Source organism: Fukomys damarensis, unplaced genomic scaffold (genome assembly GCF_012274545.1).
Source record: "Fukomys damarensis isolate Sample0158 unplaced genomic scaffold, DMR_v1.0_HiC HiC_scaffold_34, whole genome shotgun sequence".
Classification (NCBI taxonomy): domain Eukaryota; kingdom Metazoa; phylum Chordata; class Mammalia; order Rodentia; family Bathyergidae; genus Fukomys; species Fukomys damarensis.
This window is the reverse complement of record NW_022900946.1, coordinates 25,343,663-25,370,204: the sequence shown is the minus strand read 5'-3', so window position 1 is coordinate 25,370,204 and position 26,542 is coordinate 25,343,663. Positions and strand designations below refer to the sequence as shown.

At 43.2% G+C, this 26,542-nt stretch overlaps 1 protein-coding gene across 3 annotated transcripts in view; it reads right to left on the bottom strand.

Moving 5' to 3' along the window:
• The window catches only part of LOC104859919 (beta-adrenergic receptor kinase 2), a 135,117-nt gene that overhangs the window by 15,906 nt on the left and 92,669 nt on the right, over nt 1-26,542 (bottom strand). For all 3 annotated transcript variants that reach the window (XR_004515246.1, XM_033758745.1, XM_033758746.1), the window contains 7 exons: nt 23,448-23,547; nt 18,575-18,653; nt 16,254-16,384; nt 13,824-13,918; nt 8,788-8,895; nt 1,784-1,850; nt 1,106-1,206 (listed from right to left, as the gene is read on the bottom strand). Coding sequence is in view for 2 of the 3 variants with exons in the window: in XM_033758745.1 (XP_033614636.1) it covers nt 1,106-1,206; nt 1,784-1,850; nt 8,788-8,895; nt 13,824-13,918; nt 16,254-16,384; nt 18,575-18,653; nt 23,448-23,547 (681 nt within the window). In the remaining variant the exon portion in view is untranslated. The remainder of the gene's footprint in view (nt 1-1,105; nt 1,207-1,783; nt 1,851-8,787; nt 8,896-13,823; nt 13,919-16,253; nt 16,385-18,574; nt 18,654-23,447; nt 23,548-26,542) is intronic.

The following is a 26,542-nucleotide window of genomic DNA, read 5'->3' as shown; positions in this document are numbered from 1 at the left end:
TGTACTGTATCCCTAAAATGTACCAATAAACTCAATTAAAGCTGAAAAAAAAAAAAAGAAAGTACACCACTGAAACACATACAGCTAAGATATATTACTAGCAAAGTAGAAACTGTGGAATAAACAACATGGATACACTACTACTTCATTTGAAGCAAACCTATCTGCATGCAAAGCACAAAAATTGATCGTCATCCACTATGCTCAAAGAACAGGGAGAAAACCATACCAACTCAATATGGCAAAAGTAAAAGGTAATATGATATAAGTGAATGAGAGTAGACAATGAATGACAGGAAAATCAAATCCCTCTCCCCATAGCATCAACTAGGGACTCAAGGGACACTGTTCGTTGTTGACCAAAAAGGCACAACTGGCTAAATATATCACTTAAAAGTATGATATAAATGCAAGAATGAAATATAACATCTCAACTCTTGAGAGGTGAGGGAAAAGGAAGGCTGTAGAGAGTGTAGTAAGTGTGCTATGTCTTTATTTGTTACAGTCTCTCAGATAGACTGATAACTAAGCAAATTACAGAGCATATGATTCAGGTATAAAACACATATGTATGCACATGCTACTCTAAGGAATACACACACACACACACACACACACACACGTGGCACATACACAGGGAATATGCTGGCAGTGGTTTCTATGCAAGGCAGCCTGGGTGTGAGAAGAAATGCGAAGAATGAGTATAAGCTCTTCTCTGTGAACTTTCCAGACAGGACTGTGGGTTTGGGGGACAGAAAGCAGCTATAAATTGGTAGTCGGTCATGCAGGAGGGGAAAATGTGAGAACCTGATAACATCAACCTCCCCAAATCACAAATATAAGCATGACTAAAACTTATGCAGATAGAAGTGTAAAATATCAGAATTCAGCTCCATCATCTACAAGTTTGATTTTTATAGTTAAAAAATTACTGACTCCTTCAACTTAATTATAAATACACTGGGAAATATACATACATCCCGTGTAACTTCTCCCCGCTTAGGTCAAAATGGAACTTTAAGGACTAGGAATGCCTTCTGCTACTGTAACGAAAACTACTCTGCTTTTGGGGTAAGGAGACTAAAAAGGCAGGTGCAGGGCCTACCCGCCTCCGTGGCAGCCCAGCCGCTTGCCCACTTCCCGCTGTAGCAGGCTCTCCAGGAGTGACTTCAGTTCGGGGGAGAAGGTGTCTGGGAGCTCCACGTTCTGGGAAGAGAAGAGAGAGACCTTATAAACCTTCACGCCAACCAGATGCTACGCTGCTTCTCAAAAGCACAGCAGGAAAAGCTGCAGATTCATCATAGATGAATACTGCCACACAAACATAAAAACAAACATACAAAGAGTACTAGTTCCAAAGCCAGTCAGCAGGCAGGAGCCAAATAATTGCTCCTTTTATTTCATTTCCTCGGTTTCTTCATTCTATGTCCTTTTTATGTGATCTGTTTGCAAATCTTGATTTTTACCACAACATCTGGTTCATTTTATTTTCCTTTTAAGATTCTTCCAAAGAGGCGGGGGGTGTAGCTCAGCGGTTCTGCCGCCTGCCTCACAAGCGCAAAGACCCGAGTTCGATCCCCGGTAGAAAAAAAAAAAAAGCGTTCTTTGAAGAATTTTATCTTCATTCATTTGTTTCAGGAAGGCAAAGTTTTATGCTTTTTAAATTTCTATATTATATATATTATTTTTAGCCTATTTTCTATAATACAGTAATTTTAGTATTAGTGGAAAAAACATGAAGACACTATGATGCAAATAAGAATATAGCTTTTAATCCCCTTACCACGGTGAGTGTCATTCGGTCTATCTCATGCTTATCTTTGGTTTTGTGTTGTCTGAAAGGGCTGTGCCTGTAGAGATAAAAAACACTCTGTTAAAATATGGCATCAGCTGTTGGCTCATGCACTAATATTTGGGCAAAGTATGATTTGAAACTATAGAAATGCCAAAGTCATAAACACTGATCATTCTAGAAAAAACTGGTGAGCAAATACATTAGACCCCGAAGACACCATCTCACCTGATTTGTCCGATCCTTACGTCAGTGAGATTGTGACAATGAAATGTGGTTTTATAATTAAAATATCATTCAAGGGAAAAATCAGTCAACAGATAATCATGAAAATATGAGTCATTTACAGAAATGTCATGAGTGTTTATATGAACAATAACTTCAATGAAATTATTTTAGCAAAGTGGATACTGGCCCTTAAAACAACCCATGGAAGGACAGTCAAGGCCAGTGAAGCTAAGCAATCTATTCCTTTATGGACAACAGAGATAAACAATCATGCACCACCAGGTACCCGAGGACCTGGGTGCTTCCTTAGGTTTTGCTCATGCAGGGCCCCAGACTTCAGAGTCAGAAAAGTTGGGAAAATTGTGATCCAGCTATTTACTGGCTGTGAGCCAGGAGTTACCAGTCAATACTGATGTGCTTATCTGTAAAATGGGGATTATGCCTCGCTCTTCACAGAAGGGAAGGGAAATTAAAAAGAGAAGGTGAAGAGGAACTAAGAAGTGATGGTGAGTATTCAACACGACGGCAGTGTACAGTAGGCAACGACCACAGTAATCCCTTGTACAGTTAACAGAGACAACTCTATAAAATGAATCTTCAACTTGATAAACTATCATTAGACTTACTCTCTACCATGTTAAAAAGAACTCTGGAGAATCGACTTTTATGGAGGAAAATTCTGTCATTAAAAGACATGCAAATTAGAACCGCATAGCCTATTTATTTACTGGAAAATTGAAGGGATACAGTCGATTTTCTTATAATGAGTAACACATGTCTGCAGAGTTTATTGATAAGGTATTTATGATATAACTTCAGGCAAGGTATTATGCAAAGTATTTTAATGTTAACTTTACAAAATGGGTTGGAAAGCTGAGCACATGAGTGAAGGGGATTCGAGAAAAGAACAGAAATGTCTCTGTCCCTTTGCTGCTACTTCCTGCTTTGGAGCTGGCCACCACTGAGGCAGGCGGGGCAGGCAGGGCAAGCAGGGCCCTATCCCTTTGAGAGGTGATGTACTGCTTTAATACAGTAATTTCAATTTTCTCTTTGGGCAACAGAGGGCACTCTCATACTTTATTTTCTTTCTTATCACGCAATGAAATACAAAGTAATTTCCATCTCTTAAAAGCATTAATCTGAAAACCAAAACGGGAATTGGAACTAAGCAGGCACTGCTAATCTTTTAAAATAAACTTTGACTGCAAATATTCTTTTCACTTTGTTTCCATGGAGAAAAACGTACAATGAGAACATTAAAAAGCAAACAAGGTATTTGTTATTCATAAGATACTGCAATTTTTAAATAAAATCATGCTTTTATCATTCTTTTATATAAAATCCATAGAAGTAGTAACATGTTGACTGTTTCAGAGAAAGGGAATAGAAGTTTATTAAATCTTATTAACACATCAGTTTCTCTCCTTGACACTTAGCTGTTTTTGACAGTGTTTCCACATATAAAAAGGGGTCCAGGGAAGAACCTGATTTTTGGTCAGTTCTTCTGACCTGGCTCCTGTGTGCAAAGCCAGAGGACCCCGCCCTGAACTTGATCCTGCCGTGGTGTGAACAGTGAAATTTAACTGTCATCACGATACTGGGAGGCGGGGTCTTGAAGAGGCGATGAGATCACGCGGACTCCGTCTTTATGAATGGATTGAGGTGGTTATCAAGGGTGTGGGTCAGTTGCCAGAGGAATGGGTTTAGCGATGGCAGGAGGGGTTGTTACAGAGTGAGCTTGACTTCCTCGGCTTCCTCGCCGCGGCGAGCCCACTGTCCTGTTAGGACGAAGCACAAACGCCAGAAGGGGGCTGAACGCGGGTCCTTGCGCTTGTGAGGCAGGCAGCGGAAGCACTGAGCTGGATCCCCGGCCCGACGTGGGCTAACGTTAAAGCCTTTCATGAGACCACAGAGAGGCCTGAAAGAGGACTGGAGTGAAAGCTGGTGGTGCTAAAAGCACTGCCAGCACATGGGGCCAAGCACTGTAACTTTCCATTTATAAATATAGCAAGCCCATGTCCCTCCCGCTCAAGAAAGAATTATCAGAAATTGCTTTTCAGTTATTCAACTCTATGCTGTCTTGTTGAGAAAGTTTTGGCTTTCAAATTAAAATCCCGATGCACATCTGTTTCCAATGAAGCCTTGATTATTCTTTGTGAAAAAAGCCCAAGATTTGGCTTCTATTTTGGGAAATGTTAAAGAAAACCTCTGATAGTAATAATCTCCATTCTGAGCGGGGCCTGTGGCGCTCACAGATCCTGTGTGAGGCCAGCTGCTCCCTGGCACTGCCTGCTCTAAATGGGAGACACCAACGGGCCTGTCATCGGTCTGCAGTGCACAGCCAAGGTGCCTGAGCAGCACAAGTGACATTCCAGCCTCATCAGGAAACAGCGTGGGGACAGAATTCTCTGTGCAGTGGTCAAGGGCAGCTGCTGCCTTACAGACAGTGGGAAGCGAATGTGTCCTCCTAAGGAGTGGGAATCATTCAAGAGCATGAGAATGCATAGGCACATGCCCCATACGTGTATCAAAGTAACAGTTCAACAGTGAGTTCAAAACAGAGAGATGAAAAACACAACAAAAATTAACTTTTGAATACCAAAAAGATGGGATGTTATATTATACATGCCTTTTGAGTCTGAGCCTGTAACTGCCAAAATATTTGCAAACACTCCTATTTTTTTTCCCCACATGGAGAAAACTCAGTAACCCCAGGCAACTACCAACTCTACCCAGGCTCTTGCCCGATATCTGACACCTCCAAGCACAGACAACGAATGGTGACAAGCTTATGACTGAGGCCACTACTACATCAATTCTTTTTAACAGACATCCTCCATCTAGATGGAGGATCATGATGGCAGTGCCACAGATTTGCAATGCAGACACATGTTCATACACAACAGGTGCCCTTCACCATCTGACAGTCATCTGAGACAGAGGCAGTGACCATACCCATAAACACGACGTACGGTTGGGCCCATTTGTTGCTGTGAGCCCAGGGATGCAAGACACCATCTAGAGCCAGGCAGTGTCCTCCCACCCAGATCCCTGCTCCAAACGCCTGTGCTGCTGCTGTGTTTCGGGAGCAGTGATGGTGAACCTCTTAGAGCTTTCAATGATACAAACACAGCCCGCTGAAGCGTGTACAACACAGGTTTGCCACCCCTGTTCTGGGGTATCAGGAAAAAGGAGGTATGCAGAACAGTATTTTGGCAGAGGAGACAGGACATACTGTTTAGTGGGAGGAGGACTACATCACAGCAAATAAAAACTGCAAACAATGCCTTGTGACTGTTGGCTCAATCTTGTTGTACAGGTGTGGAAAGATGGCGAAGGTCTTGCTCTAGAGCAGGGTTCCTTATCTCAGCACGCCAACATACAGGTTGGTGCAGGGGACCAGCCTGGGCACTGTAGCAGCAGCCTTGGCCTGTACCCACTATACACTAGCTCTTCTCCAAGTTATGACAACTACAAATATCTCCAAGCGGTGCCATGCGCTCCCTGAAGGTCGGGCACAAGCTCCAGGGGGCTGCTAGCACAGTGTCTGGCTACAGCAGCTTCATGACAGTGTCAGGATGCAAAAAAGACAGGTTACCCCAGGAGGTCCCACTGGTGCTGGCTCCGTGCTCTGGCCACTCAGACTCCTGCTTCACTCATTTCTGTTTCTTGGGTCTTGTGTCATAGAAAGGACAGCTGTTGGGGTTCGCACCCTTCTAGATGATGTATGAACACACAGGGTGCGGCTAGACACCAAGCTGAGGTTTTCCACACAAATCTTTGTCAGGACTTGGGACAAGTGGCACCACGTAGCAGTCTCCTGAATTCATAGCTCAGGGAATAAAGGCTCCTTTGCATGGCCACACCTGCTGGCCCCATCATAGGTGTCTACTCCTGAAAGGCCCCAGGCAACAGTAGTTTACTCTGAACCTCTGCAATTTTACAACTGTTGGTTTTGGCAATGATACTACTCTCCTCTCTCTCAATTACTCAACGTGGTATCACCTTGAATTCCTTTTCTCCCATATCCATGTGTCTGCGAAAGGCTGTGGCTCCAGAGATGCTGACTCTGTAGTGCTGACTGTCACCCACCTCTGTGCCACTCCCTGCAACAATGTGCTTTTCCTAAGGTCCCCCACCTTCCCCTCGTTCAACATGTTGCCTGCTGCTGCCAGAGCTCTCTTCCTCACAAACCTTCTAATGACTATGTCACGCCTTGGCTTGAAAGCCTCAGTCTCTGGGACCATGAGATGAAGGCATTCAGGGCCTCTCAATGCCTCTGACCCAGTCTTCTCCCCTCCTCCTGGCACTCACCAAGCCCCGGGCAACAAGAAGAACAGTGGTCTGGTCTTTTGTGTCCCCTCCACATACACCCGGCCCCGCCCTGCCCCACCCTGCCCGTCTTTGTCCTGTCACCCTGTCTGTCTTTCAGAGCCCACTTCATACTCCACCTCCCATAGGATCATCAGGCCTGCTCCAGAAACCTGGACTGCGCTCCCAGTCCTGCTCCCCAGCACTCAGCCCCTGTCTGTGCATCCTGGCACAGCTCATGCGGCTCCTGGGTTTTGTAGTAGATCCCCTTCTCCCTCCCTCCACTGCATCCAGCAGCCTCTTGTGTATTCTGAGTATTCAACGGATGTTTATCAACTTCAACTGAAATCACTTAAGTCCGAATACATTTCCTGCTCTTTGGTTTAAGTGCTGAATCCTTTCCATGAAGGACATCTGAATAAGTAATAGAAAGGATGGCACAAGATCTTCGATCTTTGTGGGCATAGCTCCCATATATCGGGAGGATTCTTCCATTTCAGTTCAATCCACGGTCACGGTCACTAGCCAGGGACAGGGAGCTTCTCATCTGGGAGAGAAAGCTCTTTCCCAGGCAGCTCAAATGATTCAGTGGACATTCTTGTGCCAGCCTGCAATCCTCCCCCACGGCACGCCTGCCACCTGCAGGTGGGCAGCATGAAAACAATTCCCTCAGTGAGATGGCTTTCTAAATGCTGCAGTCAACTGTTCTGGCCTCTAAGTTCTGTGGCTGGCCCTTTCAACCTTTCCAGGGAATCCCCCATGTCTACCTCAGGCACCAGTCTTCTCACCCTGTCCTTGGGGCCATGCTCTGCCTGGGGTCCTCCTGCCTGCCAAGACTCCCCTTGATGGAAGCCACATGGAGCATAAGGCTCCCAACAAGCCTGATGTGGGGCTTCACATAGAAGGAGTAATTATCTTCTAATTTAGTAGTATCCCAAACTTGATTGTGTCCAAGTAAGAGTAAATTCACTTTATCAGCCACAGATCACAGTATATTAATATTTGGCCAGAAGTATAAAACCCTCCATTCAGTAAATAAAGTAATACTATAACAGATCCTCCCCAACCTATATGCATTGACATTTTTACAAATAGAACAACGAAACAAAGAAGCAGACAAACCCTAAATGCAAGGCTTCGTGGGCAGCCCGTTATATTTCACTGCTAACTGTTGCCTTCAACTGGCTGGCTGATGCTCAGTTTGTCTTCACCCCCAGATCCTGTTAGGTACAGATTTTTCAAGTCTGACCCCATATCCAGCAGGAACCAAAACAAAGACTACTGGTGTCTCCCTGGACCTCGCAAGGGGCACCATCAGGGAGAAAGGTCTCCTAGGGGAAACGGTTTGCTCTAGTTTGCTTTGCATAAACTCTCTAATCAGGTCAGCTAGTCTGCAGACAGGAATTAAAGCCATGCTAGCTCCATAAATGCAGTGATTTAATTACAGAATAACAGGCCTGACTTTCTACGCAATAATGCTTAGATCCCCAGTGAATATGGTGAGCAAAGAACAAACAGATTATCAATATCCCGAGGAAATAGTTCAAGTGTTTGGACTCTGGTTTTAGGGTATGTAGAACTCAGCCTCTCTTCAGAACATGCTGAACAGATTCAGAACAGATTCACCCAGGGCTCATCAGGCATGCAGACAGAACCACTCAGTGCATGGCAAGCCCATGCATAGAGGAAACGGTAAGAGGGAAACTGCCAGGTAAAATGGCTCCTGGATCTTGTGCAGAAGAATGGAAAACACTAAACTTTTATGAAAATTGAGTCCACTGTTAAAATTATCTAAAACTTCTTAAAATTCACGGAAACATCACAACTTGAGCAATATAAGAACAAATTTTGAGAGTGCTTCTCTTTCCTGTCTTCACTCTATCTTATCATCTTCAGTACTCTAGAACAAGGTCAAGTGCTGTGTTAAACTTAAAAACACAAATTAGTTTCAGTGTGTTTACAAATAAATTCAAACTTTTAAATAAATAAATAAACTGGGTTTATTTTAATTCTTCATCTTTTGGGGGGGTAATCCTCAAAATGCTTCTGGCTCACAAGAGAATCTTAGCAATAATCCGCAGGGGGAAAATTACCTCACACTCTTCAATTACCCACATGTTAATAAATACCCAGAGAGCACGGTCCATCAATGAAAATATCCCCAAACAGTCTCACTTTAGGGTTAACCCTTCTGGAATTCCTGTGCTTTGATCTAGAAGCTTTTGGGAAAGCAGCTCCCATGTTTTAAGGCACAAAGAGCTGCCCAGACATCTTCCAGAGCAACCCATGGTTCGAGTATCACTGTGTGATTTCAGATATGAGGGTCTAAGTAATATCTAAATACACCCCCTGCTCTGGTTCTGGGATGGCACGTAGGGCACTGAGCTGTAACCCAGCCCAAAGCATCATCGATGTTGGTCCAAGCACATGGCAGCATGCATGGTGGTTCCACTCACCCCCTCAGAAGTTTGAAGAGCATGCAGCCCAGGGAGAACCAATCGGCACTGCTGTCATAGGCTGTCCCCTTCTGCAGCACCTCGGGAGCCATGTACCCATGGGTGCCCCTGCAGAGAAGACAGGACACATGGTCGTCAGAGCACACTCACCGTGGGACAATGCAGCAACAGCTGAAAGGGAGGTGCAGATGCTGGAGAGAGCAGTGACCATGTACCAAGGGGAGGGCACTCCTGCTGCCATACACACTATGCACCATGCATCCAATCTTCTGCACATTTGTGTGCGAATTCACACAAACGACTTAACCCAGCACATACATGTACAGATGGAAGCACCTGAGCCTAGGAGGTGAGTGCTGAATCTCAAAGTTCCTTAATCCCTTTTGGCCCACCACAAAGGGCTAAAGGTCTCCTACCTTTTCAGAGGCCCTGGCACAGGATACCTGGGGTCCAGGAAGGGAAGTAGAGGCAGCGGGCAGGGGGCTGTGGTGCAGTGCTGTGCGCCTGAGGGCAGGAAGACATCCATTCCTTGCCACGCCACCTCTGCTGTGAGGATCTCATGTGTGCCAACAGTAGGGCTGCTTCTTTGGTCCTGAGTCAAAAAAGGCCCAGGGGACTGGGGTGGGGTGGGGAGCAGAAGCCCCAAGGACATGAGGTAGAGATGCCATATCAGGCTTTAACCCTCGCTCAAAGTCCAAGGACTCAGCACTAAGCACACATGAAGATGATTAGCAGGGTGCTGAGAAATCTCTTGGGAGGATATCCACGTTTATATGGTCCTCTCTGTCTACACCAGGTTGCTAAGAGCTGAGCACACACACTGCCCCATCATGAGAGGCCAGAGGAGCTCTGAGGGGCTCTCCAAGATACAGTCCAGAACTTTGGAAACTTTGGAAAAGTCCCTTCTCTGTATGCTACAACCTCTCCAGCCCTCACTAATTGTTCTCATCAACAGAATGGGTAGTAAGATGATACCTCTACCTCTCAGGGGTGCTGTGAAGATACAGCACAGGCTGAGAATGGTGCTGGAATATAAGAGTTCAGCCCATGTTTGGGATTTAATCTCTTCTCTTACCTTGGTATAATCATTTGTAACATACTTATGCTCAGGCACAGCTAAAGATCAGCTCAAAAACTCTCTTAGGATCCCAGATCTTCACGGAGCCCAGGAGCCCCTGTCTTAGAGGGATGTTTTGAAAGAGCTTTAGTAAAAGGTAGCAATGGGCTTTGGGCCATGAAGGAAAGTTCTTGGAAAGTTCCAGGGCAAGATCACTGAGGCATGTAAAGTGTATCAGGGATCTTTACAAGGGCATCCAAACCCTTTTCTGGGAAGGTTTTATTTTCACCGTTGCTTGGAAAAGCCCTTTGTGGTGACCTCTTAGCTGATAATTCTCAGAATCAAATAACAACTCTGGAATAGAAAGACATCTAGAAGAATAAATACAACAGCTATTGCAGATCAACTTTAAGTGTACAATGGATGCAATTAAAGCAAAATACCGGATTGCCTGCACTGTGGCTTTCTGATTCTGCCTAACAGCAGCTACTAATGCTTTGTGGCATTTTGCTAAAGTTTTGGATTACTATTAATACTGAAGAACACTTGAATGTTTAAGACACTGTGACATGAGACACAGCTTTATGCTCCTACATAACGTAAGCTAGGAATCAAATTAGTCATTGACAATCTGTCCAACTCCAAAACTTTTCCTTTAAATTCCTGTGGCTAATGGCCAGGCATGGTGGCACACGCCTGTAATCCCAGCACTCAGGAAGCTGAGGCAGGAGGACTGCCATGAGTTTGAGGCCAGCCTGAACTACACAGCAAGATCCTGTTTCAAAAATAAAAAAAATTTGGCTGGGGCATTTAGCTCAATGGTTCCACCACCTTCCTCGCGAGCGCAAGGACCAGCGTTCAATCCCCAGTACCGCTCCCCCAAATTTCCTAAATGGTATAATTGAGAGGGTGAAACAGGAAGAAAATGGCTAAAGGGGAAGTGGGAAGGGGAGGGGAAAGGACATAAGGGAAAAGAAAAAAATGTGAAAAAATGGAAACAAAGTCTTTGTAAATAGAAAAGTGTGAAGGGGGTGAAGGGAGGGCAGAGAATAGGGAAAAAACAAATCCAAGATCTTTCATGTAAAGGCACAAGATCCCAATGATAAATGTAACTATACTGCTTGCTTTAAATGTACCAATAAACAATGGCAAAATAAAATAAAAACTCTTGTGGCTATTCCACAGTTGAATGAATCAAATCAAGTTTATAATAATTTGTGACTCTGGCACTCCGTGGACCAAGTCTAAACTGAGATCAGGAACTTCAACCACAACCCTAACCAGCACATGGAACGCCCAGCAGACGAAGTCTGAGGGTCACAGCTAGAGCCTTGAACAGACCTGAGAAATCAAATGCAGAGAGAAGTTCTGGACAAAAACCTGTCAGCCAGCACCAGTACTGTAAATGACTTCAAAGCCTCAGGGCGTTCACCCATAAAATGTAAAGAGCATGGGCTTTGGCATCTGACAGAGGTAGCTCACAATATGGACAAATGATGTTGGTCAACGGACTTAATTTCTCAGGACTCAATTTGCATACCACAAAAAGTTGGTAACAATACCCATGATTTTTGGGGTTTCCATGAAGATATATTCAGAGCAGCTGACATCGAACTGATAACCCAGCCAATGCTTCTAGTTTCACTGCCTCCCTTCATGCTGGTCACTTAACAAACAAAGTTCTGTGGGCTTTTGGTTCCAGGCCAGTTAGTTCAGTCTTACTGCTGCACCTGGCACAGAGTGAGTGTGAAATAAATACTTAATGAATTACTTATTGGCTTTCTCGCTTTGCACCACCCCAGGAGGGAGATGCCATGGAGCTCTCCTCTTTATAGAAGAGAGAAATGAGGTTCAGACAACCTGGAAAAGAGACTCAAACCCAGAACTAGTGGTTCTGAAGCCTTTGTTCTTAGTTACAAAGAGCCTCCTTCTTTTAAAGATGTAGCATGTCAGGTGCTGGTGTGTGGTGGCACACATCTGTAATCCCAGCACTCTGGGAGGCTGAGGCAGGAAGATCAAAAAATTCAAACTCTGCTGGGCGTGGTGGCGCATGCCTGTAATCCCAGCACTCAGGAGTCTGAGGCAAGAGGATCACTGTGAGTTCGAGACCAGCCTGGGCTATTTAGTGAGTTCCAGGTCAGTCTCAACTACATAGTGAGACCCTGTCTCAAAAAAAAAAAAAAAGCTCTGCCTGAGCAGTTTGGCAAGATCCTGTCCCAAAATAAAAAAGGGGGGGGGCTGAGGATGAGACTTACTGAGAAAGTCCTGGGTTCAAAACTAGATTAGCATTTCATTGTGCATTTAGCTTTTTAAAGCATTGCCACCACTCTTATCAATTAACATGCACACCAACCTTCTTGGTCCACCCCTTTCACAGATGCTATTCAAACACTGAGCTTCCCAAGGTGGCAGAAGAGCCAACCTCTCAGAGCTGATACGAAGTTGAGCAAAAAGTAGGCTGGGCTGTAAAAGGAAATAATCCCATGTCCGAAAGTTAATTCTGTTGGAAGATTAACTCTTATGAACTCTTGGGTTCATGGTGATGATTCCAGTACATTGAAGATATTAACATACCAAATAGCTGTGGCATTAAAAATTCAAATGACTCTTAAAAACATCTGCAGAACACCCTGGGAGAAGCTTCTACAACCAGGGGCTCTAGCCTAATAATAAGAAAAATGCTAGCAAAATGCTAATGCTTTTACTGCCATATCCCAGAGTCTGTAGGAAAAAAGTATGTTTATAGAAATGCTGCTATTCCATATTAACATTTGATCAGAGTTTTAAAAGGCAATTTTGCTTGAATGCAGTTCCACACAAGGAACTACAATTCAGAACTACTTTAATTCTAGTTACACAAAGAGATGGTATGTAGTTTATTTTCTGCACGGATGCATGCGATGAGACCTCAGGGAGTTCCCTGAGACCATTCAATAGAGACTAATGTTCGATCAAGAGGGAAAACAGAACGTAATTTTAAAGGATGCAGTGCTAACAATGTGACATTTAAAAACACAAAGCACAATTTGTGTGCTTTACCACAAATTGTATACATGTTCACTTTCCACCCAGGTGAACTGATATCAAAGAAACAAATGAATACCAGGGCAGACTCCATTCTGTGCTCGTAGAGCCAGTGAGAGCTATCTGAACCAGTAGAGACCAAACAAGGCCACTGCCAGGAGCAGGCCAGTGTCCCTGAGGCACAGGAGCTGGCCCCAGGCTTCGGACCAGCAGTCACCTCCACGTGTTAACTTGGAGGCCTGGTGAGATACCTGAATCCGACAACATGATCCACATTAAAAGCCTGAACTGCAGGTAGATGATTAGCTTCTTCAGTTTAGGAAGGAAAATGTCCTGATTTCTCTTTGGGGGAAAAAAAGCATTTTTTAAAAAAGAAGATAAAAGCAGACAGAGAGGGAAACTTGGCTCTTGGACCCTGCCTTGGGGAGTTCTACACAGCTGCCTGTACCACTCTTTTGGCACTTGGGTTCTTGCATTTATCCTTAGGATAACGTAAAGGAATTTATTATTATTATCGCTACTCTGCAGAAGATACGGAGGTCAAAGAGGTCAGCTGTCTTGCTTAGGTTCACACAGACAGCACGAATCTAGCTCCACCCGAGGCCTGAACACTCCCCACAGACAGGGCCGATGCACCTTTCAGAGTTCCCAGTGACACCGCCTGCTGAGGCACACGTGCAATAAGCCTGCCACCACCACCACAGACTCTCACGAACAGGTTAGCTCCAGTGTGGAGCAATTCACGCCCTGAAGCAACTCACTTTTACATCCACCCCACATCTGCAAATACGGGTCTTCCTCTGACTAGGCAGTGTCACCCAGTCCCACCAGTGGGTACTGAAAACCACAGGTGGCAAGAGAAAGGGGGTGGGAGACAATGGCCAAGCTAGCATCTGATGGGACAAATGAACTGTGACAGGGGAAGGGCAGCCAGCACAGTGGATGTGCCACTTACACGCTTGCATGCGGCTTCTTTTTGGAAAAATCACAGGCCAGGCCGAGATCGGAGATCCTGACATGCCCGTGCTCATCCAGGAGGATATTTGCAGGCTAAATGGAAACAGAAGACGCTTATCAAAAGTCGCAACAGGCCATGGGGTTTGGAGACCTTCTAAGAGCATGCACATTCGCTGATACATCACTGTGTCATAGTCTGCTCCTAACCATGCACTTACAGCTGTGCTCCCATCGGAAGCAGGGCAGGGCACAGAGAACAACACTGCTCAGGTTAATTTCAACAAAGAAGAGGCAGTGAAAGAGGTGAAAGACTTTACTCCTTAACAAAAGTGACACACGGGCAGTTAACCTGGGCAGCTTCTGACCACAGTTCATCAGAGTGAACAGCAAACAAATGCTTGACTCCACATGAGGAGCCATGGTGTAGCCAGGTCAGCCACCTCCTGGTGACAGGGAGCAGGGCCAACTTCCACAGGGCTTAGGTGAATAAGACTTTAGAGGACGAAGCTGCAGAGCACAGGACAGAAAGGAACCTTGCCAGAGCATAACAGATGCTAACCTAAGAAGTCAGACTGTTCCACGCTGCCACTCTAGCCCTGACAAATGTTGTATCTGTTTATTGATACATCGTCAAGCAAGGGCCCTACCAAATGACCTAGGACGACTCTCACCACCACTGTGATGAAATGTATCAAGATCAGATTCAGTGTAATCGTGGAAAACAAAGCTCCTCTCCTTAATGCACACTGAATTACTGTCATCTTAATAATGTTTTTCTACTGGAGATCAACTACTGTTTTGCTTAAAATAAAAATAATGACATTGCTCCTATAAAATTGAAGCATGAGTAATCATAACTGACTAGAATTCACTTTGAATAGCAATTAAATAGTAGCACTGCCAACTAAATAGCTTAGAAAACAAAAATATGGCACAGAGATGATTAGAAAACGGTTATAGGTTTAAATTAAAATGTCTGAGAATAGCACTTCAAGAACATGCAGCAGCAATTTTCTGTAAAACCCACATGAGGAAATAAAATGTCATGAGCCAACTGACATCTAATTATGTCTAATTCAATAAAAATACTATTTTTCATTACTTATGTATACATGAAAACTAAAGGAAAGACTTGCAGAAAGCTTTAAAATTCACAAGATATTTCTTGAAAAGAAAGTTCAAGAAATACACTTAAAACATTTTATATCGGTAAGTTCTGGATTCCTTAGAAGAAGGAATGTAACCTGTATATTTCAGTTGGTCATTGTGGATTTGAGTCCCAAGAACTTCAAGTAGGACGCAGATATTTCCAACCATTCTCATTTTTCTGGCAGACTTACTCCTCTGAATTTTCTTCTCACTGTCATTACGCATTAACATCTCTGTACAGACCTGTCCATATTTTGTTCGGGTTCCTTTTCTTGCCATCCCTGTCTTCAGCTGCAGAGCATCACCATGGACACAGTGGATGAGTCCCAGACCCCCTCCTCCATGGACAAGCAAGACTAAGCACAGGGTTTGGAATGGGAGAGCCTGAAAGAGGACTGAGTCCTGGGACAAGAGCAGAGACCCAAGCACAGCATTAGGGCTTGTGCAGTCGGGAATCTGAAAGTCCCCTGGCGGTTTTTAAAGCAATCTCAGCACAATGGGAAACGGTAAGCATGGTCTTTGCATAAATTCTGCAGGCTGATCAGAAATTCACCCACCCTGACCAGCTTGGCCTCAGAGGAGCCAGGACTCTGCTGCTCTAAGTATTGCTTTGCCAGCTTCTACGTCTCAAACAAACAACAAACAACCCCTCACCCCAAAAATACAACCTCCCAGTGGTATCTCAGTTCATGAATTTAATGAATTCCATGATTCTGGAAAAGATGGCCACATTTGTGTTCTTCTGAGAAAGATGGCCATGGTTGTTTGTCACTTGATGCAGAGTTCACAAACAAACAAAATTTTGCCAAATGCTTTTGTGTGTGAATTAAACTGTTTGCAGAAAAAGCATTCATGAACCAAGGTACCACCGTATGTTCTCTGCCTGTTCAAATTAGTATATCTCCATCTCTGACAAACAGCCACAGCCAAACCAGTTGTTTAGTGAAGATTAACTGAAGTACAAGTAATTATAACAGGAGCAACACCAAAAATATTCCTACCCCACTTCTTCTTACTAATTATTACTTTTCTAATTGGCCTAAGTGCTATCTGGACACCAGAGCAGGGGCTGAGATGACCACACAATGAGAGTGGCTATGAGTTCTGTCCCTGGGGAGCCTGAGTCAAAGAGACAGACAAAACACAGAGAATGACTGTGTCAGGGCCAGGATGGAACTATGAGGGAAGGGACAGCACAGAGAGAGGAAGGGAGGCCTTGGAGGGCATCAGGACAGCATCCGGGCCCACCGTGCAGAACCAGCAAACCTTCTGTCCTCACCTTCAAGTCTCGATAGACCACAAATCGGGTATGCATGTGCTCTAGCCCAAGAATGATTTCTGTGGCGTAAAACCTCATCTCCTTCTCAGAAAATACTCCGTGCTGGGAGAGGTGATAGTGCAAGTCACCACCTAGAAGCAAGAGCAGAAGTTAATTCACAGTGTGTTGTCTGAAGGGAACAAAAATCACTGTCATCCTGAGTAGTAAGGATACAAGTAGAGAAAGCAGATGCTACTCTGCCTTCTGTAGTTTGGTAAAAACTTAAAACATTACAGAGAAGAAGTGATCTTCAGAAGACTTAAATGCAATGATGGGTGGCACGAGGCAGCACAGCGAAGCCATGGTTGTGCTTGGGTTGGCAGCTCGGCCACCACTGCTCTATCAAAGGCAGGACTAGCTAACCTACTTCCATTACTTACATCCGTTTGTTAAATGAATCGACCCCTGCAAGGTTCCAAGGCAGTTTAGTTATTGCCCCCTCAGACAGACAAAACAATTAAAGAACATTTGATAAAGCAAGCAAATACAGTAAAATTTACACAGGTAAAACCCAGATGTGGGTGTCTGAGTGTTCCCAGGAAAATTCTTTCCACTTTTCCATATGTTTGAAATTTTCCATAAAACAATATTGGAAAAAGGAAATAATCATGTGGACTCAAGTTACAGGGACCAATACTGTCAACAACAGGCTTGCAAGAGAATATTTTTATAAGCCACAGGGAAAAGTCTCTTGATTTACAGAATTGATGCATCTTCCACTGTAGATACAGCACTCCCCCACTACATACTGGTGCACATCTGTCCTCATTCAAGATTGAACCTGCAGTATCCTGAAAGCTCTCTGGGCCCTCTCCAGCCACAGCATAGGTCCCTCTGCCCTGTCCAGTCCTTAGCAAAAACAAGCAATGACTGAAAAATATGAAGAATGTTTCAATTTCAAAAAAGTTTATCATATTTAAAGACACATTGTTTTTAGTCTCCCTCAAAATACTACCCCCTACTTCAAACACACTTTTATTTCTTGCCATTTCTAAAGTAGTTCTGGGTATTTTTTTTGGAGTATCTTCAGTTGAGTTGTTGTGACTACCTCAAAGTCCTGAATAGATTCAAAGCATTTTTCTTTCATGATCATTTTGACTTTGGGGTAAGACTCAGAAATCAAATGGAGCCAGATCTGGTGAATAAGGTGAATGAAGACACATCATAATGTTTCTGAGCCTGCTTTTCCACGGGATTTAGCAGTGTTGCTCAGTGAATTTTAGCTTACATCTCACAAAGACGCATGAAGAAAGACTTGTACACCTACTTTATAAAGTGGCCATGGGCTAAGTTGTTTTGTTTTTTTGTTTTTGTGTTTTTTTTGAGACAGGATCTCACTATGTAGTACAAGCTGGCCCTGAACTCACTATGTAGCCTAGGATGGCCTCAAACCCACAGCGATGCTCCTGCCTCAGCCTCCCCAGTACTGGATTATAGATGTGTACTGCCATATCCGGCTGAGTGTGTTTAAAGTGAGGGAAGTGTTTTGAGGGGGATGAATGACAATGTATCTTTTACTATAATAAATTGTATTTAAACATTCTCCATGTATTTTGAGTATGAATGATCTGTGCTGGTGTCTGGATGATGATGATTTGGCTCATGATTATGCCTGTGAAATTCCTTCCTGTTTTTAGAGATATCTTATTTTAAATCAAACACTCAAAGCTTCGAGTGAACTTAAAAAAATAAAGTAGGCATCTATATGGCTGAACTGTCTACCTCTTAATGTCAGGCCTTGTTACTAAAAATCCTTTGAATATACATCGTGTCACCTTCTTATGTTGTGAAGCAACTTTTCCAGTTGGACATTTTGGCTCAATCTTGGCCACTGCTCACAGTTAGAAAGATAAGTGCAGGATTCTGTGGATTCAGAAGGCATAGAGCAATAAAATCTGTACTGGTCCCAAGTCAGCCCTTCAAAGTTGGTTTTTAAACACATCTTTGGCCTACGTTCTTGGGAGGTATTTCATTCCTAAGAGTTGAGAGCCAGGAAATAAGCTAATTAAAGACCTAGACCAGCTGCATTACAGAAAATCAAATTTCACTGGCAGTATTTTATAAGAATATTTTCTGGAAAATCCAACTTACTAGGGAGAGCCTGGGAGGCCCGGAGGGAAATCACAGTCAATGCTGTAAAAGGAATTTTGTCTGAAAACTAAAGGGCAAATGCTGGGGAGGGAGAGAGCCTGATCACCAGACAGGATCTGAACACCAATGCTCACCACCCAGGTAGAACCTTACATAGAGCCTTTCAGGGGACAGACTTTAGGTTTGCTTACCGTTCATCAGGTCAAGAATGAAGCAGAGTTTATCTGGAGTGTGAAAAGCATAGGTCATACAGACGATGAAAGGACAATCCTGCAGGGGAGGAACAGAAGCTGATAAGCAGAGCAACGGTTGCCCTGGAGAGCATGTGTGTCACCAGACATCACCCTGTGGATATGGCCTGGCCACCACTTGCTTACTATGCATGGTCACCTCAGAGGTCACAGTGAGGCAGGCCTGGTAAGGATGAGTGGGGCAGATGAACACGAAGGCTCTCACCTGCATTCAATTTCAAAAGACTAGATGGTAGGGAAACATCTCATCTCACTAATCTTTTCATTGGTTAGCATTCTGATTTTGCCTAGTCAAATATCCACTTCCATCTCTGCTTCTGAAGTTGAAATTACTGTATTAGAGTCCACTACGGGAGGGAAGAATATCTGTTATTTCTATGAAACACTGAGAATAAAAAAGCTTTTAAAACTGGAAAAATAGACGATGGGCAGGGGTTGAATAACTTAATTATAGGCAGACCTGAATATTTCCCTAATTAATCTACAGAAGCCATGAGACCTTCATTAAAATGAACATTTACAAGCTGATTCTAATATTTATGGAACTGTAAATAGCTAAGAAAGTTCAGATACATGTGAAGAAAAACAAAGCCGGAAAACTTAAGAGTAGCAGATATCAAGCCTTATTATGAGTCAGTAGTAATTCAGCCCAAGGACAGACAAGTGTACAAATGGAACAGCACAGAGAGTCCCGAAGTGGACCCAGCCCAATTTGGAACTTGAGTTGGGATAAGGTGACACAATGGAGCAGGGGAAAGGATGGTTTTCACATAGTATACAGCCTATCAACTAAGAATGGTTTAATTTAATTTGCACTGTTAAAACCTCTTCAGTAGGGGCAGATAATTTGGAGTTAATACATTTCTATATAACAAAGATAAACTCAGAGCTCAATTTCCCTAAATCTTCTAGAGAAATTTACTCCAATTAATCATAAAATTCATTTTGTGTTTACACCTAGTTTTCCTTAACGTTCTCTTAAGATAGGGTTAGTATTTACTGATTTCAAGATTTATTTTGCCTAAAATACAGATGATAGAAAAAAAAAGTTACTGTAATCTAGTATGAACAAAATTATCTAAAACTGTACCTTGATTTAGTATAATTGTCTTATTTTTTTTTTTGGCCGTTTAGTCTGGCTGTTAATCTGTATGTATGACAATTAACTTTATAAGGACTTATAAGATAGATAAATGAATCTGATGCTGGCAAAAAGGGGGAGTCGAGAAGGGGAAGAAGAGACTGTGTTGTGTACATGTACCCACTCCCCACAATGGATTACGCAGTCATCATGTACTACAATCATGTACTAAAAATAAAAAATGAAAACAAGATTCATTTTTGTCTAAGAAGAGCAAATGTAGTGCTGTGTTTCTGGTAAGAGTCCCAGGGCCTTTCCGGTGGTCCGTCCTGTCCGGTGTCCCCCCAGCCCCCGCGCCACCCAGCGCTCTCTGGCAGTCTGTGAACATGCTGATCATGGCTCTTCCTTAATGGGGCTTCCCATAGCTCTTGCTCCTGATCTGATAAGCCATTCATGTGTACAGCCCAGAACTCAGTAAAACAAAGATCTTTCCCAGCCTGAGCTGGCAACTGCATCCACACCACCAGGGGACAGAGAAATCCTTCCTAGGGGATTTCTGAACATAACTGTACATGTTGAGACAGCAAAAGGTCAAAGTCTGCTTAAAATACCATGTTGCTATGATGGGACATAAATTTTAGACTTAGAAATCATAGACTACCCAAACAGTAAGGGCTCTTTACAGCAAAAAATCACGATGTCTTCCTTTTAAAGACAAGGAAAATTAGGGTTCCCGCAAAAGGAAAGAACTTGCTTGAGATCACGAAAAGTTAGTAGCCAGTAAGATGCAAATGCCACACCTCCTCACCCTCTCCAGAGTTCTCCTTACAAGGCAAGTTTCCCCAGCAATGGGTAAAGTCTATCTCTTTGGCCCATAGCTAGCCATGCTTTGCAGAGGCCTCTTTTTGAGCCCACTTCAATCTTGACCTCTTAACACTTGAACAAACATGGGCACAGTTTCACAAAGCTCTAGGCTGTACCCTGAGGATGATCCTTGCCCTCAGTAACATGCCTGCTTGAGAACACTCACCACACCTTCAGACAGGGCCCTGGCTCTCCAGCCTCTGTGTGAGGGGAGGAGCCCAATTTCAACCAGCACCAGGGGCATCCCCAGTGAGTCTCACGTGGACAGGCCCCCTCCTCCTTTCTTCTTTCCTGGCTCTGCATGAGCCCCCATCGTCTACCTGCTCCCTACTCTCCAGAGGAAGCACCCTAGCCCTCCTCATATTGTGCGAATGGGGCTCTGCTGCTTCCCCTACAGTCTCTAGCTACAGAATAAAACCTGTTCCCATTACTGTAACGAAAGACCCACCGTATTTCTCAATGACATGGTAAAGTAAAAATGCAGTGAGGGAGGAAGAACAGGGACCTCTACTGCACCAATGGCCTGCTCTTCCCTTCTCTTTAGGTGCTGGGCAGGCACTGTTATGAGAGAACCCAACACTGACCAGCACGAAAACACAGCCTGTGGTTAATAAAAGCTAAAGCAGACATGGTCAGGACGACCTGCCCGATTGTGGGTCAGAGTGAGCACATGCCCATGGGTCTGTAGAGCAAGCAGACTCTTAAGTGCAAAGTTCCTCCCTGAACTCCCACCCAGAGTGAACAAGAGCCTGGCCCCGCAGGAGGTACACCTGCACCCTGGAAGATGCTTCCCAAGCCCCAGCAATCTTTCACAGTGCTTGTCACTTGTCCCAACTGGCTGCACATTCCCAAGCTATCTGGACATCACCTTGTCCCCTTCTGGGCAGCTGAATGAGGGGCTGGGATCTGAGCACATGGAGGTACTTGCACCCTCCAGTCACTCACTGTGGTTCTGAGAGGACTGAGCAGGACAGCCCATGAGGCCACATGACTTCGTTTGTGAACTTGCCGAGTGCTCTTTCCAGCTATGGACATACTTCCTGGTTCTCAAACACACATTTTCCTTTCTACTCTCCAAGTGTAGCAGAAGAAAGCAGTATAGTGATTGCTACTAGCTCATGGTGGGGCGGGAAGACTGGAGGCTGATGGGAGTGATCACGGAGAGCAAAGGCAAATTTCAAGCAAAAGAAATCACCAGGAGTGAATGCAGTGCCTCTCACTGCCCCAAACTCCACAGTCCAGGCTCTCCCAGAGCTTTGCCTCTGCTCAATTTAAACTAAGCATCATTAAAAATCTACCCAAAGTGGCCTTTGATTAGCAAGTAATTTCATTGTAACTCTTTAAATTCCATAAATAAAAATGTTCAAACAGCATATGGTTCAATGTTTGAGTAAAAATAGAACTAATTCTTTTAAATTAGTTCTAAGTAGTTGTTCAACATAACCTCATTTTAAAATGTTCTCTAAGGTCAGACCAGTAAAAATCATACAGCTGCTTAATTATATTCTCCTTCATCTGAATAAAATAAATAAAATGTTACACAAAAACTATCCCTTGTTTTTCCCATATCAAAACATTTTTTGCATAGGCTTTCTTACCCAAGGCTTGGGATAACTCATTAAAAATTAACACTGTAATAACTACTTAAAGTCACATCACTCCCATTTCTATCAGGTACAAACCTGGTCACACACCAACACACACGTACAGAATGGCTCCTGTTTGAAAGGCTTAATATCCATACATTGGGAGGCAGAAGCACATAATTAGAAATTATTTATAGCCAAAGCATTTTCACTTGTTACAGTTCTGCTAGATTATTCTGTTCTATGGCTCTGATAGAAAACAGCCCTTCCAAAAGCACTTAAAATGAAGGCCAAAAAAAAAAAAAATACTATCTGTGACACAATAAGCACAGGTGATAAACCCAAGGAGCTTGGCCCTCAAAGTACTGGCAAGAAGGGAGCCCCAGCCAGGGCATCCAGTGTCTGCAGGCAAACTGACCACTGTGGGCTGAAAGTTTCTTGCTTCTTAGTTGAAGAAGATTCTCAGATTGGCCAATAAAGTCTGATGCTTTTGCACCATTTGGTGAAGATGACTTCACACAGAATCTAGCAGTAGGGTTTAGGCCATCCCTGTCTCTTTGGGTATAAACTCGGCTGGTGTGAGTATTCAATATGAAATTCTTTCAGCTCCCAAAGACACACACAAATTGAGAAGTCAGAATGGGCAGCTGCTCTGTAAGCACAAACGACCCACGGTAAGTGTTTGTTTCTACCAGCCCTGGTAGAGGTTAACACATACACAAAATGCCCATCTGGTAGAAACGCAGTGCTGGGAATGGAAATGACCAGTGTATTGCAGGACCAAGCATCAAGTGCAGAAGGCAAAAGAAAGCCACATCCAATGGAAACACCAAGGAGGGCCAACTTCAACAGGACCATTTAGATTCCGCCAATCTAAGCCACGCCCTCTCCATTTGCTCATCAAAAGCAAGAGCTACTTCCCTTGTTTCTTCTCAGAATCAGCCCTGCTCCATCATGTAATCATGTTTGGTTTTTTTTTAGCATGTTAAAGTAATTTATTTTTCTTTCATGATTATTTTTTACCACTGCAGCTATACAGAGCTACTCTACTCTTCAGAGAAGGAAGTCAGGGCCAAGTCAAAAGGCCCTGGCAGAGGTCATGGTGTGCAGTGAAAGTAGCTGCACTCTGACTCTGCTAACTTCTGATTTCAAGTACAAGGAGATATCAAATCCCATCCCACCTATGAATTGGCCGCCCCCATAATTAGAAGGGATAAATAAATCACCTGCTATAAAGTAGACAAATACATTCTAAAAGCAAAGCTGGAAACTGGATACTTACTCCTGTACTGACAAGAGATAACATAATCCTTTCATTTAAAGCTAATGTTTCTCCTTGCTTCATCTTGATCCTCTTCTTATCCAAGCATTTCATTGCATACCTACAAGCATAAAGATTATGGAAAAATCTATACTTAAATACATCTGGACAGATTTAAACAATATATATCACACTGCTAAGAGTTCCTAGAAATTTAGGCAATTTTAAAAGAAAAAAAATAGAGCCAGATCTGGTATACACGCCTATAATCCCAGCATTCTGGGAGGCTAAGGCAGGAGGATCTTGAGTTTGAGCCCAGCCTAGCAACTTAATGAGATCCTGGCTTAAACTAAAAAATTTAAAATGGGCCAGAGATGTAGCTCAGTGCGAAGGCACTGGGTTCAACCCCTAGTATGCCAAAAAACAAACAAAACACAACATGCCACCCAAACACCACATAAGAAATACAAATTATTATGTATTATGAGAAAAAATAGTATTTAAGATATTCTATCATTACATGTAGATAAATATAAATAAATTTGCTGAAATATTTTGTTTATTGTTCCTGCCTACTGGGACTTTGGACCTACGTATCATATTTAGAAGACTGTAATTGTGAATTCACTAGCAGTCAAGTTTTGATAAAAGTGTACAAAGTATAAGATGCTAAACTAGTAAGTTTTGGGGCCTGGGATTTAGCTCTAAGTTTCCATAGCCTGCCTCACAAACACAGGTCCCTAATTTGATCCCTGGTACCAAAACAAACAAACAAAAAAAACACAAAAAAAGAACCGAAACATAAATGGATAAGTTTTTAATCTTGATATTTATTACATTTCAAATAATAAAAAATAAGATTTTCATATTATTGGTTATTTTCATTCATTGGTTAAAGTTAATTGAATAATAACTTTTTTTTTTTTTTTGGTACCAGAGTTCGAACTTGGGTCCTTGTGCTTTTGAGGCAGGTGCTGGAACCACTGAGCTAAATCCCCAGACCTTGGTTAAAGTTAATTGAAAAGACCAGCTGACAATTTAAGATTTTTCAAGAACTAGGAATAAATTCATATTAAGAAAACAAGAGACAAGTTCTCGCGCACATTCTAAAATCACAGGCAAAAGAAAAGAAAACAGGAAGCTTTTCAATTGGATACAATAAGCCAAAAAGGAATGTATGCAGTGTCTTTAGAGATTTTTCCAGGACCGATAACTATGTGTGCAAGCAGACATCCCTGTTGATCTACTTCATAAGCCCAGGCTGATGGAGCCTCGGAGGGGTGGAATACAGAAAAGCCACTTAACTTTTTATTAATCAAGCTTACCATGTTTGAATTACATAAAAACAGAGACAAATGTTTAACGTTGGTAATTTTATTCATTTTTCCAGGAATTCTTATAACAAATCAGTTGGCAAAGACATTCACGTGCTTAATTCTAAGATGAACTACTGAGAACATATAAAGTAACATGTTCTTTAAATACTTCCTTTTTATGATGAGAAAATTCAAAAAGGCTTCACACTTCCTCTAATATCACCCTCTACCAGGATGGTTTTCATAGCACAGCACACAGGACACCCAGGCCCTAGGCCACTGGCTGAGAAAGTCCACTCAAGGAAGCCATTAAGAGCCACAGCAGCTCTGAGGGTACGCGCGGCAACTCCCTGGTGCAGCGGGGGAGCAGAGCCAATGCAGAGGCCTACTTTTCAGCCTGCAGCCTGGCAAGAATGGAGTAGGATTCCTAGAAGGTTTTCTTTCTCTCCTCCTTCCCTTCCCTCTCCCCGCTGTTACCCTTCCTATTTGAACAAGTTCTTCCAACTTCCCAATATCTATCCTCCATTATGCTTCTTACTTACCCTTTGGGTTCCTCACAGAAAGAAACAATGTGATATTTACACTTGCATGTCTAATTTATTTCACTTAAGATTATGGTCTCAAAGAAAAAGAAAAAAAAAGAGAATGGAAAGAAAACGAAAAAAAAGAGAATGGAAAGAAAAAATGGGAACAAAGCTTTTGTAAATGGGAGAGAAAGAAGGGTTCAAGGGGGAGAAGGAGAAAGAGAAAAAAGAATTAAGATATATAATTTACAGGTACAAATTCCCAATGATGAATGTGATCGGTATGCATGACAAATATGTACTAACAAAAAAAGTTTAAAAAAAGGATCTCTAGGAGCGAGGTCATGCTAGTTAAACTTGACATCCTGACTGGATTAAGAGGTTCCTAGAGAAGTGACTAGATCATGGGGCGCTATACTGAGCAGTGCACTAATGGCCAACTGTGCTGTTGGGAGGTGGGGCCTAGTTGGAGACGTCACCGGGCCCTTTGGAGGGTGCGCATCTTGCTGGTGACTCTTCCCTGTGCTCTAATTCTCAGCCACTGTGCCCATTTTCCTTCACACAGAGATCATGAACTCAAACCATGAGGCAAATGCAACCTCTGCTACTCGAACTGTAAGGGCCACGTAGTCTGGCTCAGTAGTGGTAAAGCTGACCAATACATCAAGCCTGACCACTTCCCACTGTGTGATTCTTAATAACCACTTATACCTTATTTATATAACATAGAGAATTTACTGTTGTTGGCTAGACAGTATCTTGCTATGTTGCCCAGACTGGTCCTAGATCTAGGCTCTAATAATCCTCTGGCTTCAGCTTCCCAAACAGCACACATGCACCGTCATGCCTGGTCAAGATAGAGAATATGGACCTACATGCTGGGTGCTTTTGTGGGTTAGGTAAATAATTTTATATAAAGACATGAACTGGTATTATTTACTTCAACATCATATGACACACTAGATAGACTAAGTACTTCCATGAGCTGCAATGATGCAACAAAACTTAAGCTTGAATGAAGATACAGCAAGCAGTAAGTAAACTTTATTAATTAGGATCAAAAGTCCACTGAGTCAGGAGAGAATGGGGAAGAACTTCCAAGGCGGAGGCCAGGGTTGAAGAAGACCCTGCGTCTAAACTCACTCTGTGCACTGGCACTTACTACAGGAGAGAATGTTACCAAGTTTGGTCATTGTATTTAATTCTCTCAATAAGGTACTTTGATTTCCTTGCTTACAGACCAAGAGATGTAGAGGCACAGGTCACAAACTGCACC